The sequence below is a fragment of the Styela clava genome, chromosome 12 (assembly GCF_964204865.1).
Source record: "Styela clava chromosome 12, kaStyClav1.hap1.2, whole genome shotgun sequence".
NCBI classification, from domain to species: domain Eukaryota; kingdom Metazoa; phylum Chordata; class Ascidiacea; order Stolidobranchia; family Styelidae; genus Styela; species Styela clava.
In genome coordinates, this window is record NC_135261.1 from 5,717,300 (window position 1) to 5,734,324 (window position 17,025).

The 17,025-nt window shown below is 35.0% G+C and overlaps 2 protein-coding genes across 2 annotated transcripts in view; both read right to left on the reverse strand.

Moving 5' to 3' along the window:
* LOC120329543 (protein THEM6-like) overlaps positions 1 to 17,025 on the reverse strand; it is a 145,371-nt gene that overhangs the window by 88,270 nt on the left and 40,076 nt on the right. The gene's annotated exons all lie outside the window — the stretch shown is intronic.
* LOC120329260 (uncharacterized) overlaps positions 2,114 to 17,025 on the reverse strand; it is a 30,871-nt gene continuing 15,959 nt past the window's right edge. Inside the window, exons 7-10 of the mRNA XM_039395821.2 lie at positions 8,054 to 9,153; positions 7,710 to 7,771; positions 6,755 to 6,949; positions 2,114 to 5,395 (exon numbers count right to left, since the gene is read on the reverse strand). Coding sequence (XP_039251755.2) covers positions 5,161 to 5,395; positions 6,755 to 6,949; positions 7,710 to 7,771; positions 8,054 to 9,153 — 1,592 coding nt within the window. The 3' untranslated portion in view covers positions 2,114 to 5,160. The remainder of the gene's footprint in view (positions 5,396 to 6,754; positions 6,950 to 7,709; positions 7,772 to 8,053; positions 9,154 to 17,025) is intronic.

A 17,025-nucleotide genomic window follows, 5' to 3' on the forward strand; every position in this document is an offset into this window, starting at 1 on the left:
CTAAATAATCTGAGCAATGACGCTATGAGACCAACACTCTTAACGCGCTTTTGTAATGTTTAGCAACCTGCCCATCACAAAAGCATTTTTTCAAAGCAAAAAGAGAGGGGGGGGGGGGGGGGGCGCGAAGTTTGTGAAATTTTTCAAAGGGGGGCGCGGCTCAAAAAGTTCAAGAACCACTGCCTTGAACATTCAACATTTCAAGAGTGTTTTTGATTATGATAAGATTATTTAAACGGCTTGAATTTGTGAAAATAATGCTGCGCGATTATCACTCTTCGACGCACACTGTTGCCTTGGAGATGTCTTTCGTTTTTCACAAGCTTTTGTTGCATCAATTTTAGACATTAAGGTGTCCCGGAATGGTTTATTTAACACAAAGTTGGCAACCCTAGCTTGAATTTTCATGACGAAGATTACCGTGTTTCCCTGAAAATAAGACTGGGTCTTCTTATTTCAAATATCTTCCGAAAATAGTACTAGGGCTTATTTTTGGGGGGATGTCAGTTTTTTCATCTATCAAAAAGAAAATTACAAAAAGAGAAATACGAGATTTTCAAATATACAAAATATAACACGTTTTTATTCAAAATAGCTGGAAAACATTGATTATGAATCATTCAAAACGTGTAAGAGAGATTTCTTGCTGTCGACTAGGTCAAAACAAATTTCGTGTTATTGACTAGCTCTTATTTTAAAGGCTTATATTAAAATAATTTTTAAAATTCAGGCTAGGTCTTATTCTAGGGGTAGGTCCTATTTTCGGGAAACCCGTAGCTCACGCTCTATGTCAGTGTTTCTCAACCTTTCACGGACTGTACGACTTTAGTGCTCTTTACTCTGGCGCTTACTACCGCCACAGCCCTTTTTTGGTTGGGGGAATAATTGCAAAGGAAACGAGTTATGGGAGTATTCTATATCGTGGCACTACATTCGTTTACATCCGCTGCGTTCAAAGTTTCAACGTATTAATTATATGCAGTAACAAGGTATTAATTGCCTAAAAGGCCTGACCATCACTAAATTATCGCAAAACTCCTGCGTATGACGTATGGCGAATCAAGACGCTATCAGGGTATCTCGGCATGCGTCGACTACTTCTGATGAACGATCCTTTCGTCACGACCTCTCAATGCAGACGCATTGTGACGAAGCAGGATGCCACTCGTTCAGAGATGGGCAAACTACGGCCGGCATGCAGTCCATTACTACCGGAGAAGGTCGCAATTTTTTTCCTGAACATTATCAACTAGTTACTTTGTTTTGTCAAATGAAATCGTACCAGTTGATTATTTTACTTTGTGATTTAATATAACTCTTTTGCAATCTTTAATTTTGGATATTTTATATATTAAACTAAAAGTAATTATATGATACCGGTCTTATGAAAATACAAGTATGTACTCGTTTTCAATACGTTCTTTGCAAAAACGATTTTCTGAATGCTGCGCATGCAAAAAAAAATTTCCCACCCATGCACTTGTCTTTCCAAATCTATGTAGCTCATCAACCTTCTAATATAGGATTCAGAGATAGTTTCACGAACGGAGTTTAGCGATTATATGCCGAAAACGACCAAAGTCTATAATGGGCACTTCAGAAGTGTGTGTACCAATATGGAGGTAACTAATTTTGTTCGCCTACTTTACATCAAGTTGTGTGAAAGGACTGAAACCCATGGGCAGGGGGTATTTTCACTTGGCTAACATAACAGTCCCCGAACTCGTAATAGAATTAAAATGAGGAAAATCGGAATAAAATTATTGCCTAACCCTAACGTGGTACACTCACTACAGAAGTGCCCTATGAACACCCCAGCAGCATCCTTATTACTTATCGATTTTAATCGGTAAGTATGTTGATAGGTATCTGTCTGTTAGATGTACGCGATATCTCACGAAAGCGAGATTGAATATGCTCCAGATTTTGCATGTGCATTCATCATAGGTCGTACCAGAAGCCTATTGATTTTGGATGAATTATGTCGTATAATTAGCTCGCTATTAATTAATTAGTGATGGGACACAAGGTGTCACTATGGAAAAAGAGCGCTGTTTTGGGGGATCCCCTAACTTTCGATCGATAAGTCTTCAGTCTCTGACCGATATTCTCGTTTCATTTCTTGACAGGATTTATTTAGGAGCAACAACGAAATTAATATTACTGTGCAACAATGAAAAAATAGCGAACAATAAAATAAATAAAGACAAGAAATATCGTAGACTTTGTAGCATCTGATTAAGCTTTCACACTTAATTTTTTGGACAAATGAAAAACACGAAAAATCTGGCGAATCTAAAACCATAAATGTGCCAAGCAGTTAAACAAGCATCATCTTCTCAATGTATAATTGAACATATGAGAGATTCATAGCTTCCAATTTGAATTAGTTTTGAAACAGAAGAAATACATGAAGTAAATGTTATACTGTATTTCTAATGAGTACACTAATCAACTTTTAAAAATAAAATTCTGATTTGGGATAACTATTACCAGTTACATACACATGTCATTCTTTCACCCTTTCATTTTGCCATAACGATGGTTCATCAAATTTAATGGTGATAAATAATATCTAAATTTAGACCGAAATTAAAAAAAACAGAACCTCCTAAGATTGCACACCAAGATGGCGCACGACCTGAACTCAGGTTGTGACCAGGTTAGGGTTCAGGTTGTGCGACATCTTGGTGCGCATACTTCAGGAGGACCAAAAAACATTTACTAAGAGATTTGAATTTTCTATTAACGAAGGCTTGCATAATCCAAAGTTTTTGTCAGAATTGGGAGTTGAAATTTTGAAATGTAAAATGAAATTTTTTTGTATCATACATAGCAAGAAACAATTTTTTAGACCGTCAAGACCCATGTGACACCCTAATTTCCGGCTGGACTCTCTGTCTGATATACGGTCTAACTTGGTAATTAGAAATGTCAGAATCCCCACCCTTTGAAAATTTTTACCTATGCCCCTGGTCCGAGCAATATTTTATTCAATTGTAAATTTACCCAGACTACACATTCTTGCGACAAACTCATCAAATTGTAAATAACACAAATTTACCAGCAATTTCACTGAATTTAAAATATTACACATCCAAACTACACGATTCTTAGACATGATATGTGTATTAGTTAGTTCAAGTTATTAATCTAATTATAAATACCAATATAAAGTCCACAGATATTCTTATTACAATGAGTATTAATTATATAAACAAGACGAATAATTAAAATATTTCACGGAACAGAAACTATAGGAATTACAATAAATATTTCTTTTTATATAGACATTTATTATTCTTAAATTGTGTCAAAATGCATCGCAGAATCATAAAAAGCTTAACAACCTCAACCAGTGGATTCATTAAGATGCTTATTCAATGCATTCTCTTCGAGCATGGCCATGCACAAGTATCACCTGATTTAAAAGGATTTACTATTTATTGAAAGGCTAAAATATTTCGGCCCTGCCTGCTCAGTTTATTACATTCTGGGTGAGGTGGTGGGGCATGCAATGCCAACAAAGTCAACCACTAAGCCAGGGGTAGGCAACCTTTAAAACAGGAGGGCCAGAGAGAAATAACTGGGTGAAACCACAGACCATAACTTTATTTAACATAGTCTTTCTAGTAGTTGCAGCCGCAAAAAAGCATTGTAACATCATATGCATATATAATGAATTGGACACAGGTACAGGGTTCGCAGAGCAAAAGGATCAGAATTACAAGCATGTAACAGATTAAACTAAAATTGTTTCCTTTCGGTGGGTTGCACAATTTTCCCTTGTGGGCTGCATTTGACCCGCAAGTCGCACACAACTGCACTTAGCCATCCATTCACGATCTCATATTCTTGTTTTGAAAATTTAACTGAGAGCCCCGATAATGACTCAATGATGCATTTTTGATATAGTACTGTTAATGTAAGACATCACAACATCAAATGCTGAATAAAAATATATGAAATTGATTTTGGAGAGAATACTCATGATCATTGAGAGAATACAAAGAACTGAGAATGTCCAAATTTGAATAATTTATAATACCATAAACGTAAATATTTCTGAATCTGCAATATCCGATATTACCTGGATTGTGCATTGTTAAAAAGAAAAACACCATACTTGGTAAATTTTCCATATTGTTTGGTTTTGAATTTGATGTAAAATTTATTTAAAGCAGCTTCAAAAATATTCTAGATATTCCTAAATTTCATATACCCTTCATTGTATATCAACAGTATTTTTAAACATATTTGAGCACCCAATACAATCCATTGGTATTCTATCGTTGTATTTTTTTTTGTACTGGTATTGGACATTTCGCAAACTTTGTACCAAGTTTGCTGACAAGATTCGAGGACAGGCAACACGAGGTTAGTCTGGCAACTTTTTATTATCTGACCACATTGGTTGGCCAGAGGTTCAAAGTATTTAAGACAATAAAGTCAGTGACTCGACACAAACTGGACTAGGGTCACCTTATATCTCAAAGTCGAAGTCAATTGAACGTCAGTGGTAATTTTAGTATTTACTGGACTTGAGATTCGAATGACTTGTGCTTCAGGGTTCAAGGACCTCTACCTAAAACTACCTGATGAATATTACGACTATCAGTGGTTAACTTGGCACCGATTGACAATTTCAAATTTTGGCGGTCCCGTAATATGTGAAACAAGATGGCGAACATTGGAACGTAATATGTGTACCAGGCTACGGTTAGGGCATAATTTTATTCCAATTTTCCTTATTTTAGTTCTATTACTAGTTCGGGGACTAGCCAAGTGACTACCGTAGTATTTGTACCTGAAATTATGGCTTAACCCTAACCTGGTAAACATACTTCGTTCAGGTGTCAGCCATCTTGGTTCACATACTACATGAGTACCCAAATTTCATAGCAGATAACCAGTTATAGATTTTCAGAACGAGCCAAGTAAGCTGACAATTTGATGTTATAACTCCAATGTTATCAATTTTTTTCCAACGATAAATTAGATTCCAAAAATTTTAGTCAGAAAAAGGGTTTAGTATATGAATTAATTTAAATTTGAATATTCGCATCTGTAAATTGATTTTTGGGCTGTTATAAGGACGTTGGATTCGATAACGAAATATTAATAAATAAAAAACAGCGAGATGAAATTTGAAAAAGTAAGTTATTGTGCTTGATTGCCTTGGCATTTCTTAGGAAAACCAGGGACAGAACACCAATGGTTATCGTGTATTCCAGTTCGACATCCAGGGGCTTTTCTCTCGATTTGGAAGCAGCACATCCAGTACGATCGGCCGTATGGAAGATCACAATGATATGATTTAGCGTGATATCGGCACATTGAGACATCGCCTGATGTAAAACGCTTCCGACAGAATCGACATGGATCGTCAATGTATCTGTGAACAAAAATTTTAAGAATCATGCAAATTGTATTAAATATTACAACGAATCTCAATTTACGCAATTTTGCTCGAGACAAGGGTCAATGCAGCATCCTCAACTACATGTGAAGAGAGTACAGATATAAGTAACATGAGCTACCACAGTATCACAAAGATCCCTCTTGTTTGCAAAAATTTCATCCAAGTGCAAGTTATCCAGTTTAAAAAATGCTGCTTTACAATACATGTATGCTAAATAGTGGTTAATCCAAGAGAATAGTCAGAAACATTTTCTGGGGGGGGGGGGGGGGGGGGGGCGGTATAAGGAGGATTCGAAGTCAAAAAGTTCACAAAAACAAAGTCTAATACAATTTCTGTAAACTACAAGAAGCCATGTTTCTTTGATGAGAAAGGTTTTGATGATGCTAGTTTAGACAATCTTTTATTGATATTGCAATTACAACAGTGTATATAACAGCAATTATAACAGTGAAAAACAAATGAGTTGCCAGTAATAGAAATTAAACAAGAATTTGAATCCAGTTGATTATGATTCAATAAATAAACCAATCTCTGCATAACCGACATGCATCCGGCTTTTTTACTCGTATCTTAAACTTGTGTATGAATATTGCCAAATCATTATACAGGGTGTCCATAAAGTCCTCTTACAATTTCAATTTTGTTATGAAGTCAGTTCTCAATATATCTCAGGTTTGTTGTTTTTATTCAGTAATTATTAAGATATTTTCACTTCATTTGATACATCTGTGATGACCAAAACAATATATGATATCGATAATTTCCCTTTGCAATTTTCCATTTTTTTTAGACTTTATGGACACCCGATATCACATCCAAGGTTCCATCGAAGGAGCGCGCGCAAGTGCGCCATTGCGCAGTCCCTCCAAACTATTTGCACACTGCAATCTCTTGCGCTTGCAACATTATGTTTTTGAAGCGTGCTGGTCATATTTTCTTATGCCTAGCTATGGAATCCCCATTCCATGGTTCGAGTGTGATTAGGTTGACACCGTTTCTTTCGATGTCACGCACTAGTCTGTTACGTCAAGTACTGTAACTCGAATTCTCTGGAACAGCCGAGCCTAAAATGCCATAATATTTCACAAAGTTTAGGACTATGTTAACTCAACCCTAAAATATTCATGCTCACTAGAACAAACATTTGCTCAGTGTAAAATTTGCTAACACAAATTACATCATAAAAATATAGAAGGTTCGGACCTCCAGAGGTATGCGCACCAAGATGGCGCACAACCTGAACATAGTATGCGTGTACCGGTTAGGATTCAGATTGTGAGACATCTTGGTGCGCATACCTCTGGAGCACCAATGGTTCGATAGCACACCCACCTCTCATCTTTTACCCACATTGAGTCAGTACCTCTGACATCATAACTGTCAATGAGAAACTGAAAATCTTTGCAAACACATTTCAGCATCGACAATGACTTCGTGTCCATCAATGAAAATATTTGAATTAAAACATGGTCAGGAAGACGTGACGTCCAATCTTGATTGGTTTGAAAGTGCATAGCTATCTGCTGCCTGAAATGTAGATATAAATTGAAGTTTTAAAATCCAAAATATAGTCTTTTTATCTTCTTACAATATGAACCAGGTCTTTTGGGCTGGATTTTTAAAACGATATATGTTTTAGTTACAATTTTAGGTAGTACCTTTTGTCCAAATTTAAGCTTGGCTGTACCGGTCAGAAAAATACAAAAATGTGATATTAAAGCATTTCATTCTACTGCGATGTAATAGTCTCTGTGATAAAATACTGAAAATTTGCTCTAGTTTTAGAAAGAAGGCATTTTTTCACAACAATTCAGCAGAATAATCTATATTCAGATCCTGTGTCCAATAAAATATTACTGCTTTACATGCCAAGTAATAACCAATGTCAGACAAAAACAATCAAGAGGTAACAAGAAATAACGACCTGTACTACCGAAGTATGTGGACCAAGATTGCGGACATCGCATGTAGTATGTGTACCAGGTTGGGGTTAGGCCATAATTTCAGGTACAAATACTACAGGAGTCACCAGGCTAGTCAGCGAAATCGTAATAGAACTAAAATAAGGAAAATTGGAATAAAAGTATGGCCTGACCCTAACCTGGTACACATGCTCTGTTCCAGTGTCTACCATCTTGGTTAACATACTTCGAGACTACCCAACGTCCCACCTATTTGACCGAAACTTGGCATGAGAGAATTTCTTGAATATGCAACATTGAATAATATTTATTACAAGATGCCAACTCACATGGAAAAGGTTTCATGAGTAGTACCAAATACAAACCTTATTGCTGGAAAAGATCCTGATTTCTGCAGCATGAAAACTGGAGTTGGAAATCTCATAGACTGTAAAATAAATAAAAAAAATGATTTGAGTATTAAATTTAGAATTCTGCGAAGACTTTTATATCCTTTTTGAAAGCTTTTCAATTTAAAGTGTATCGAATAATGACAAGTGTTAGCATTTCCCCTCTAAAAATAGATTGCATATTCCCGGCTTATTACAAAATACTACCAACAATTTCATGACTAGTAAAGCACTATTTTTGAAATACTCCATGGATAACTAAATAAGCATTGGGTGGTGATCGCCAAGCCTATCTTATCTTAAAAAATGAAAAATTTTACCTCTAAATATTGTTGCTCCAGCTCGGTTTTGGACTGAGCAACAACCGGAGCAACAACAACAACTTCTGGACAAGATTTTGATCTTGAGATTAACTTCTTTAATTTCCGTCTCATTCGTTGGTATCGAGTGCTCGGCGTTCGTCGAATTCTTTTCTCAGATTTTTGTGCTGTGAGATACTCTTGCCTCGGAGATAAACAAGACTCACTCGAACTTGATGAACTGTCCATATTATCAGACGAGTCGTCAAAGTTCAGAGCGAGAGACAAATCTTCGTCTTTACTCGTGGACTTGGATAAATCAAGTTCATCTTTAAATGAAGGATTTTCAGTTTCGATTCGAGACTCAGTATTGCACAATGATAAATATAAATTGCCTTCGTCGAGTGAGTTTTGGGGAGAATTTATTCCACAAGCACCGTGAGATTGTAACTCAATATCATGAAAATTCATTGACGAAGTATCGCTGAATTGAGAATTTTGAACCTCTGATTCAGAGTCCATTTTTGAATCGTAAGAGATTGAGTTATTTTTATTGTCTGGGAGGTCGAGACCAACTTGAATTTCTGTGGAACTAGAGTGTAAAGAAACAGCGTTCCCATATCCATCATCTCTGCTTTCTCTTTTACTTTGCATAGGTTCATCATCAGAGGATGAGTGTTTTCTTTTTGTTTGGGAACACTGGACCTCAGAAACGGTTAAGTCAGGATATATTTCCAAACGTCCACTTTTATTATTTATGATATTTGACTCGAGTTCAGGAGCACAACTTTCCGAAGGGGCTACAGTGGGTGAGGTGGCATTATCGACTGGGTAATATGTCCCCCCAGGACATGGGATTGCTTTTTTACGAGCCGCAGTGGGAGGGGGAGTTTTTGTTTGAGATTTGCATACAGAGATAGGAGGAAGACTTGTGCTTTTAGAGTCTTTCGACGAAGCTGCATTTTGGGTTATTATGGAAGGTTTATGGTAAGATAATGCCCCAATATAATTCTCTTGTTTGGGCCTCACAGAGTCAATCCTTGGTAATGTAGAACTAGTACGAGACTGCGTCAAGATTCCTTGCTCTAAGTTATGTTTCCGACATTCCAAACACATAGAAGCTGAAAAAATAAATGATACTATCATCATAAAGTTTATATCATTATTTTTCCATACAAGCTGGCAAAGCATTAGCTGTTGGTATTGCAGGTCCAATTCCCATGCCACCACCTCACCCGTGATGTCATAAACTTGATAGGAAACGTTGTTCCCAAAAAATTTAGGTTCCTCTAAAATAATAACCATGGATGCATTTGCATAATGATAAAGTCCCCTTATTGCCTTCCAAGACCAAGACCAAGACAGCTATGAAACACCAACTTAATTGATAAAAATGTAATTTTTTGTTTAAATTTATTGTTAATTTTCGGCAACCCTGCTCATTACTTTCTTTGCATTCCTATTGTTTTACACATGACATGTATTGGGTTGGCTTGCCCTGATTTATGCATATGGGCTATTCCAAGTGACACTGCAGGACAATTCCAGAATTTTTTCAAGTTGTTGGATGCAATATATTTTTACATTTTCAGCTACATGTTTTGTTTCACTGTCCAATCAATTGCTTTATTAAATATGAAAAAAATTGCACAAAAGTTTCACCCAAGACATACTTAGTGGATATAAAAAATATAGTAAATCCACCATGCATTAACAGTACATTGTGTTATGCTGTAAATTTTTGCGATTGTACAGCAGGGCCCCATAATATTTTCTGATGCAGTAGCTGAACTACCCCTCTATGTGTTGCTCAATTCACCTAATGTAACACTGTAAATCCATGCCAATAATGTGCATATTGTATGTGACACTACAGGACGTGACACCACAGGACATTTTTCCACTTCGAAACAGCGGCCTCTATCATCTCTCAAAATTCTGGTAATAAATCGTTAAATGGGTGAAGAAATGTCTTACAGCACTGCAAACATTTCAACTTTATTAACTTAAATTCAGTGAGTCCATTTCATATGAAATAACTGTATCACACGATCAAACACTTTGTGTCACGAATCATCACAAACTTGTTAATTACCGTATACCAAAATTTCTACATTTTAGGCCATTTTTTAAAAACCATCAAAAACGTGGGTGAAATTATAACTTTTTCGGCGAAAGGAATGCAGTTCAATAAAATTCCAATGTCATCTGATATAAAAAATACAAAAAAATTACTTTCACTACACTTTTAAAAAAATTGATGGAATTCAACTTTTGCTTGGAATGGCCCATATTGTGAGATGGTTGCCGAATAAGAAAATATATCTGGTGCAATAGTATAATATTTACATTTCAAGAGTGACAATAGTCAATTCGACACTTATTACATAAAGCCTCTGTAAAAATATTAATTTGGAAGCAATATCCATGTTATTTCCCTTTTAAGCACCTATCAATAACAAACAACAAACCTAGACTACAGCCTAACAATGTAAAGAAAAGACGTTAGAACACCTAAAACATCAATTGGCACATTGATAATGTATTTACATAGCGTCCATCAATAATGTAACTGAATGTCTGGAAGTGATACAATAACGTACACACACAAAGCAACATTTATGCTAAATTGAGTGAAAAATTAGCCATACTAGATGCTATAATAAAAACAAGTATGTCTGTGTGATGAATCTAACATATTACGAGTTGCAAATGGGCGATTTACAAATGGGCGCTCCAGAAGTGTGTGTACCAAAACGGAGGAAACTAATTTTGTTCGCCTACTTTACATCAAGTTGTATAAAGGGACTGAAACATATGGGCAGGGGGTATATTTACTTGGCTAACACAGACAGTCCCCGTACTCGTAATTAGGGCCCCGACTGATATATCAGACATGTTTTTCACAAATTTCGAACAATCGGTATCGGCTAATTTCACCGATAGTTATCGGGCCAATCACATGACTGCCAAAGTATCAAAATTACACCGGAAACATCGGTATCGGCTTATCGGCCTAGTTTTAGAAAACTATCAGTATCGGTTTAAAAAGTCAGTATCATTCGGGCCCTACTCGTAAAAGAACTAAAAAAAGGAAAATCAGAAGAAAATTATGGCCTAACCCTAACCTGGTACACATACCACAGGAGTACCAAAAAATTTTGCAGCAAGATAGATCTGTATAGAATATAATAAATAGAAAGACAGAAGTATATGCTTCTTCATTACAAATCATTGTTAATACATAGCAATGCTGCTTTTTATTATTTGTTAAAATTGGCTTGCCCTGAATTTTGCATACTGTGATATGGTTGCCAAATAAGACAATATATCTGATGCAATAATATAATATTTACATTTCAAGAGTGACAATAGTCAATTCAACACTTATTACATGAAAGTGTATTGCCTTTGTAAAATTATTAATCTGTCCTTTCTCCCTTTTAAGCACCTATCAATAACAAACAACACACCTAGACTACAGCCTAACAAAGTAAAGAAAAAACGTAACAACACCTAAAACATCAATTGGCACATTGATAATGTATTTACATAGCGTCTATCAATAATGTAACTGAACGTGTGAAAGTAATACAATAACTTATACAAGCAAAACACCACTTAAGCTAAATAAAGTGAATTAGCCATACTAGATGCTATAATGGAAACAAATATGTCTGTATGAAGAATCTAACATTGTCATTTACAAATGTTACAGAAGTGTGTGTACCAATATGGAGGAAACTAATTTTGTTCGACTACACTACATCAAGTTGTGTAAAGGGACTGAAACCTATGGGCAGGAGTATATTCACTTGGCTAACACAGACAGTCCACGAACTTGTAATAAAACTGAAATAAGGAAAATCGGAACAAAATTATGGCCTAAGCCTTACCTGGTAGGATGGTACACATAGTACGGGAGTACCTTATATTATCACTTATATCACATTTATATCACTACAGTGAAGCCTTAGCTGAACACAGTGTTTGCCGAAAAGATAGGAAGACAAGTGTGGCAGAGGACCGCAGACAAAAGAATGTGATCAAATATTTCATAACAAGTGCACCCATGAATAAAAAATAAACCAACAAAATTTTAGGTGTAATATTAGGTCCTATATGACTGGGAGAATTAAAAAAAAAATATCCATTTAGCGACTCAAATCTTTAATTCGGTAGTGATAAATTGAAATGAGAAGGTATCTTAGATGCAGATTTCACAACAAAAATTTGTCTAAAACTTAAGTCTAAAATAATGTTGGTATTTGAATATCACAACTGTTAACCCAAAGCGTAGAAATGAAACATAAGCTTATTTGGATTTGTGGTGGCAATATGGTCATCGTAAAGTACCACCCCAATAAACCATCAAAACGAGAAGTAATCCGTCTAAATTATGTCTAAAATAGCCCTACGAAGTCGAGAAATAATTCAAATGTTGAATCTAACCTAATTCAACTTAGATATAAACAGCAGACAGTATATTTTCAGATTATTTCTGGATTAACAATAGATCTCGGCTTTCCATGATGATGATAAATTGACAATAATAGTCTCAATGAGCGTTTGTTGTTGTTTCAGGCACTTAAAGAGTTACCTCTGATAGATACCATACTTCATCGACATTTATATGAAGAAGTACTTAATAATAGTAGAGAGTGGGCGAAACGTATAGCAACATTTACTCCAATATTTGTCTGTGTTAACTTTAATTCTACATTAGACTCGCTGTATTTTAGGCGCTCCAGAAGAGTGTGTACTAATATGGAGGTAACTAATTTTGTTCGCCTACTAGTACTTTACATCAAGTTGTGTAAAGGGACTGAAACCTATGGTATATTCACTTGGCTAACACAAACAGTGCCCGAACTCGTAACAAAACCGAAATAAGGAATCGGAATAAAATTATTGCCTAACCCTAACCTGGTACATAAACTATGGATTACCATTTAAAGTTTAGTGCATTCGACGCTGCTTTATGCTACCTTTTTAAAAGAAAATGAAAAAATCACTAGGATTGGCTAAAATTTCAATTATTCACCTCAAACCATATTAAAAAACAAAATTCAAAAGGAAAGGCCAAATTTAAGTAAAATACTCTGGCATTATGAACAACAAAACTTCAATAAGCTTGAATTTAAAATAGGAAAAATTTCAATCAATTCAACATCTTGACTAATAAATCTAGGACATTATTGACTCCTTTTACAGTAATTTGCTTGCTCAACAAGATCAATACTGAAATTGAAACCAAGTCTTCAGATGCATTTGGATACTATATTAGGCCATAAAAGATGGAGAACATGACACAGATGATGAAACAAATTTTACTTTTATATTTACTATGCCAAGTTTCAAAAAAATAATAGGGTTATGTCATTAATAAAGAGATGAGATTTTATCAAGACAAAAACTGAACATGAGTTAGAACAAGTGAGCCATGCTCAGATATACAAACATAAAGGTTAAATATCAAAAAATGTCCCTGTATATTAAAAAAAAAACAACGAAATTTTCGATGAAAAATTGGGGCTATGTAGATCTCAGAAAAATGTTATAAAAAATGAATTAAAATAAAACAATTCAATTTTTTGTGAAAAATAGGGGCCACGTAGGCCCAGTAAAAAGTTGAAAAAAAGGGTACTCCTGTAGTACGTGTACCAGGTTAGGGTTAGACCATAATTTTATTCTGATTCTCCTTATTTTGGTTCTACTACGAGTTCGGGGACTGTCTGTGTTAGCCAAGTGAATATACCTCCTGTCCAAAAAAAATTAGTTACATCCCATATTGGTACACTCACTTCTAGAGCGCCGAAAAATGAATCAAAATAAAACAGTTACATGTTTGGTGAAAAGTTGGGGCCTCAGAGAAAAGTTTGAATAAAAAGATATAAGCCCAAAATGCCCTCTAGCGACTTCTCCCATTTTAATGATACCAAAAATTTGAAGTTGATTAGTCCAGTTGCCGCAAAGAAAGACAAGTTTTCCCCAACGACAATAATCACTCCTAAAACAATTCAGCAAAACCTATATGTACACTTTGTGTCCAAGTATATCTTTACTGTTCGGTACTTAGTTAATAGTTATTAAACACATAATTTATTGAACCATTCCGAGATACTTATCATAATATTGACTTTAATAAGAATATGTCGAGAAATAATGAATAGCAAAAATAAGTTATATGAATTCCAAAAAACCCACTGATAAAGTAATATAAAATTCATGACCAGAAAGGTCTAATAATACATCGATAAATAGGTCTATAATATTAGTTCCAGACATCCAGATAATACCATGGTAATATTTTATACAAAGCAAGTTTACATAGACAAAACAACCAGACAGGTGCGAATGGATACACTTGACATGGGAGTTCTTAACAAACATGAATGAGGAATATCAATATGCCATGAGCCTACACTAACTATAGTCCACACCTTTGAGTATTATTAAGTATAGGAATATTCGATTTATGATTATAGGTGAAGAACCACAATTACAGTGGCTTCATTTTTAGGACCAGAGAGCTGTGCTCAAATATATGGACACGTTAACCAGAGCGAAGCAGTATTTACCTTTGACGCCACCGGTACCCCTCAAGTTTTCAATGAAATTAGAGAATATATTATTATAAGTATATTGTTGAAATAGACACTCAAATATCTATGATTACAAATTAACGACCAATTTGTGAGTATTTTATAATATTCATATTTAATAAAATTCAGACATAAAATTATTGCACAGGGGCTTCTTGAGCATTTGGAATAATTTATTGAGGTTCCGATCCAATGAAATAGTTGAAAAACGGTTGAGGTGGGATAGTATAGCTAGCATCAGAGCACTGTATGGTTACTACCGAGTATGACAATAATAAATAGGTTTATCCAGTGGTGGGATTCAAATTTTTTGTCAGTCTGTTCCATCACACAAATGTCATATTTTGCAGCCGGTTCTGTTACAAAAAGTTATGTTTTTTTCAGTAATGCTAACCGGTTCGCTGATCTCATAAATTCTGTGAGACGGTTCTATAGAACCGGTGCGAACTGGCTGAATCCCACTACTGGGTTTATCCACTGCTCACGTGGAGCTGTTATGTACGAATTAATCTGCAACTGCCGGTAATTCATACAAACACAATATTATAATTACTAAATTAAAATATTCAATTGCCATCACTTTACAATATACCACAAGTAAATCCTACGATACGAGGGTTAGGGAAAGAAATTTGAAAAAAAGTAGTCGCCTCTCAGCAGCTTTGGCTATATTTAATTATGGAAAATTTTGAATCTATTGGTTCTCAACCTTTTTTCTTCCATGGCTCACTTTCGTTACACAAAAATTTTATGGCCCATTAACGTTCTTTCTAATGCAAGGGAAAAACCACAAGAAAAACACAAAATTCATTTCGCAAAGATAGATAAATCCACTTGAATAATTACAGTGGAGATTACCATTTGGTGACAAAAAACAGCATTATCGTTTATTTCTAATACAGTCAAATTTGACTAGTTTATCAATAAGTCTAGCAATTATTTTTAATTGATTTGTAGCCCCCCTGGAAATGTTTTTGTGGCCCATCTGTGAGCCATGGCCCGCTAATTGGTCAATTCGATAAGAAAAAGCTATTTTTTCCCAATATCAACAACAAGAACTTAACAAAACAATCCATAGGTCCTCCTGTGTCCAAATAATCATAAAAAATTGGCAGCTATTAATAAATTACCAATGCTTAAAGATTGTTTGATATCTTATACAAGGCGGCTCTGTTGAAACATTGGCAAATATTTGAGAACAAATTCGTAACATCGTTCGTATTTAGATTGAACATTTTATACAGATCAAGTATGGACCGATTGTAAACTCATCTTCCCAACCTCAATTCATCTATGGTAGGCATTTAACAAACTATTTTGAGACCATGGAATATATTCTTGTTCATGTTAGTGAATCTGTGTAACTGTATTGGCCTCAAAACACCTTAAATAAACATGTCAGCAGAAGTTATCTAGATTTCTAAGTCATCAGCACAACGAGAATTACTAAAACAAGATTCTGGTTCTAATCTTGGCTTCATCCAGTGTGCTGCCTGATTTTGAAAACGCTTGATAGTGCTTCAAAAAGCGCAAGGGTACGTCCAATAATACCGTTTTATTTGAAGGAAGCAATATTTTCAGTATTAAGTGCACCATAGAGCTTTTTTCCCGAATAATTTGGCGCCACACGAGGAAAAGTTTTGGGAATTGCTGCGCTAGGACCATCTTTTGGTCTTGTTTTTAAAGCTCTACTTTCTTTACTTTTGATTTTAGGTAGAGAATACCTTATTTTCATTTTTAGGTTTGGTTGCTAAAATTTTTTACAAAGATATTATTTTCCTAGAACTTGGAATGTTTTGATAAATTCAGTCAGTTGGGTAAAAAATATCTTTCGTACAGTAATAAATCAATTGATTTCAAAATATTCAGTTCCTGAAGTGGCTGATACCTTAACTATTGAATTGGTAATCTAAGAAATAGTACACAGCAGTGTTCACTATTAGCGCACTTTTTTGCGAAAATTGCGAAGCACTTTCGCAACTTTTTTTAGGGACTGCGAAATAGCACTTTTTCCGATTTTTAAGAGAAATAGCACTTTTTTCTGATTTGGAATGGAATAAAAATTCAAAGTTAACAAATATTTTCGAGTATTAAGTTGACAAATAAGTAACATACTAGTACTTTTGTAACTCAATTCTGCATATCATGAGGATATTTACCGGAATTCTGACCTATGAGATGCAGACATAGGAAATAAAGCTTTTGCATTAACGGCAAAATTCTTGTTTATAATATGATTATTATACAAGTACACAGCAAAAAACGCTTCTCCCGCAAAACATGCTCCCCGGTGATTGAAACCAGATGTTGGAATAATACCCAGTGCGTTTCTTTGAACGAGAGTGGTCATGTGACTATCGATGATATCGATGAATTCAAAATGACTAT